The following is a 2028-nucleotide window of genomic DNA, read 5'->3' on the forward strand; positions in this document are numbered from 1 at the left end:
GTTATGAGTCAGGCTGATAACCTCAAGGTCAGCAGTTTGAAACTACCAGCCCTTCCAAGGTAGAAAGATGAGACTTTCTACTCCCCTACGATTAACAGCTGGGTCACTGTGCATTGGACCTGACTCCATGACCCACCACCACCACAGAAACTCTATATAGGTTCACTATGAGTCAGAACTGACTCCACAGCACTTAACAACAAGAAATCATGTACAGGAACTGCTGTAAGCCAAGAAAGTCACTATTTTAATGATTATTTGAATCTCTTATACTGGAAAGAAACATTTCTAATTAAGCGGCTTCATACAATAAGCACTAGATTTTGAACCACAAGATCTGCGGTTCGAACCCACCAGCCTCTCTGTGGGAGAAAGATGAAGCTTTCGGCTCTCTCAAAGATTTGAAGCCTGGAAATCCTTGTTCAGGGTCTCTATGAGCAAGAACTAACACAATGGCACTTAACAACAACAATCACCTCAGAATAATTCAAAAGATTTGGTTTACACAGATATATTTTTTTAAAGTAAGAAAGTTATAAACGTACCCCAGACTATGTAGTTTAAGGTAGTTTGTGAGCAGTGGGTTGATTTCTAGGCAAATGGTAATGGGAAGAAATGAAATGACTTGTTTCCTGATGTGAACTAGTTAGCTAGGAGGGGTAATTTGTATATCACATTTTCTAGCTATGTGAATCATTTAAACACATGCTTATTCATATTGAAACATCTTCTATTTAGGTGATGTGATTACTTTTGATAACTGGCGCTTGCTTCATGGCAGACATAGCTATGAAGCAGGAACGGAGATCTCCCGTCATCTAGAAGGAGCTTACGCAGACTGGGATGTGGTAATGTCAAGGCTTCGTATCTTAAGACAGAGTGTCGAAAATGGAAACTGAATCGCCTGTTCAAAATTTTAGTAATATTATAATTCGTGTGTTTAGTAAGACCTGGCAAGTTTATTTGAGCCCATAGACTCTTATCCAAATCATGATGATACTAATTTCTCTGATACTGAACACATAATTCTCTCCTCAATGTAATCTTTTCTTTGTAATCATATGCGAATACATTATTAACTTTTTAGATGTTGTGGCAATGTTTTCTCTTTTACAAATAAATCATCCCTTCAGTTTTAGTATACATATGGTCTAATTTATTTTTTCCACATGTGAGTCTCCAGAATGCCTACAAACAATTTTCAAATCAAAGCTTTTCATCTTAAATAAAGATTTTGTTTTTGTCTGTGGTTTTTTGTCAAATACTTTTCATATTTCAAATAAAATTTACTTGGAATAAACTTGTTTCATGTAAAGTATGTTTTGCCCTTTTGTCTAGAATCTTGTTTCTCAATCTGCATATAACTTCAATATGCCTAAGAAGAACCTTTATGTTTTCAAAGATCTTTATTCACTTTTATTACAGAATTCTATTACCCAAACATCCATACCTTACCAACCTTTTCTTAACTACTAAAATTAAGACACGAAATCCAAACATGTCAAATTAATTGAAAATATAACCTACTAAGGTTCTCTTGCCCAAAAAAAAATATTGCCAAGAACTTCCCTTATTACTTAGACTTGCCCATGGATTAGTTTTCCTAAGTCCAGGGGTGGCATTGTAGGATAAGAACTAGACCTCAGGAACAGTTTGAATCACAAAGTGATGATTCAAACCCACCAGCTGCTCCTCAGAAACCCTATACACTATGGCTATTAGTCAAAACTGAGTCCATGGCACTTAACAACAACTACAACATTCTTTACCTTCAAGGAAAAACTGGGAGAGGGAGAACATGTAACATTTATAAATGGATAAGAGACTACTAATTTCTGGACATCCTCGACTGCTGGCATTGGTTTCTTCTAGGGCCACTACCTTGCCTCTGTTGGAGGAACACTGACTGCTATGCGAGTTCCATTCTAGTTGGGCCCCATTCCTTCCCTACCTTTGACAAAAAGGGAGGTCTCAATGTTATCGTTTGCTGAAACTGGTAGTTGTTCTTGTTGTTATGTGCCATGGAGT

At 36.9% G+C, this 2028-nt stretch overlaps 1 protein-coding gene across 1 annotated transcript in view; it reads left to right on the forward strand.

Moving 5' to 3' along the window:
- Nucleotides 1-899, forward strand: part of LOC102830727 (gamma-butyrobetaine dioxygenase-like) — a gene marked incomplete at its 5' end in the record, with an annotated part of 53050 nt that extends 52151 nt beyond the window's left edge. Inside the window, one exon of the mRNA XM_006864902.1 lies at nucleotides 739-899. Coding sequence (XP_006864964.1) covers nucleotides 739-899 — 161 coding nt within the window. The remainder of the gene's footprint in view (nucleotides 1-738) is intronic.
- Nucleotides 900-2028: the final 1129 nt, after the last annotated feature.

This window comes from Chrysochloris asiatica, unplaced genomic scaffold, assembly GCF_000296735.1.
Source record: "Chrysochloris asiatica unplaced genomic scaffold, ChrAsi1.0 scaffold00072, whole genome shotgun sequence".
Lineage (NCBI taxonomy): Eukaryota > Metazoa > Chordata > Mammalia > Afrosoricida > Chrysochloridae > Chrysochloris > Chrysochloris asiatica.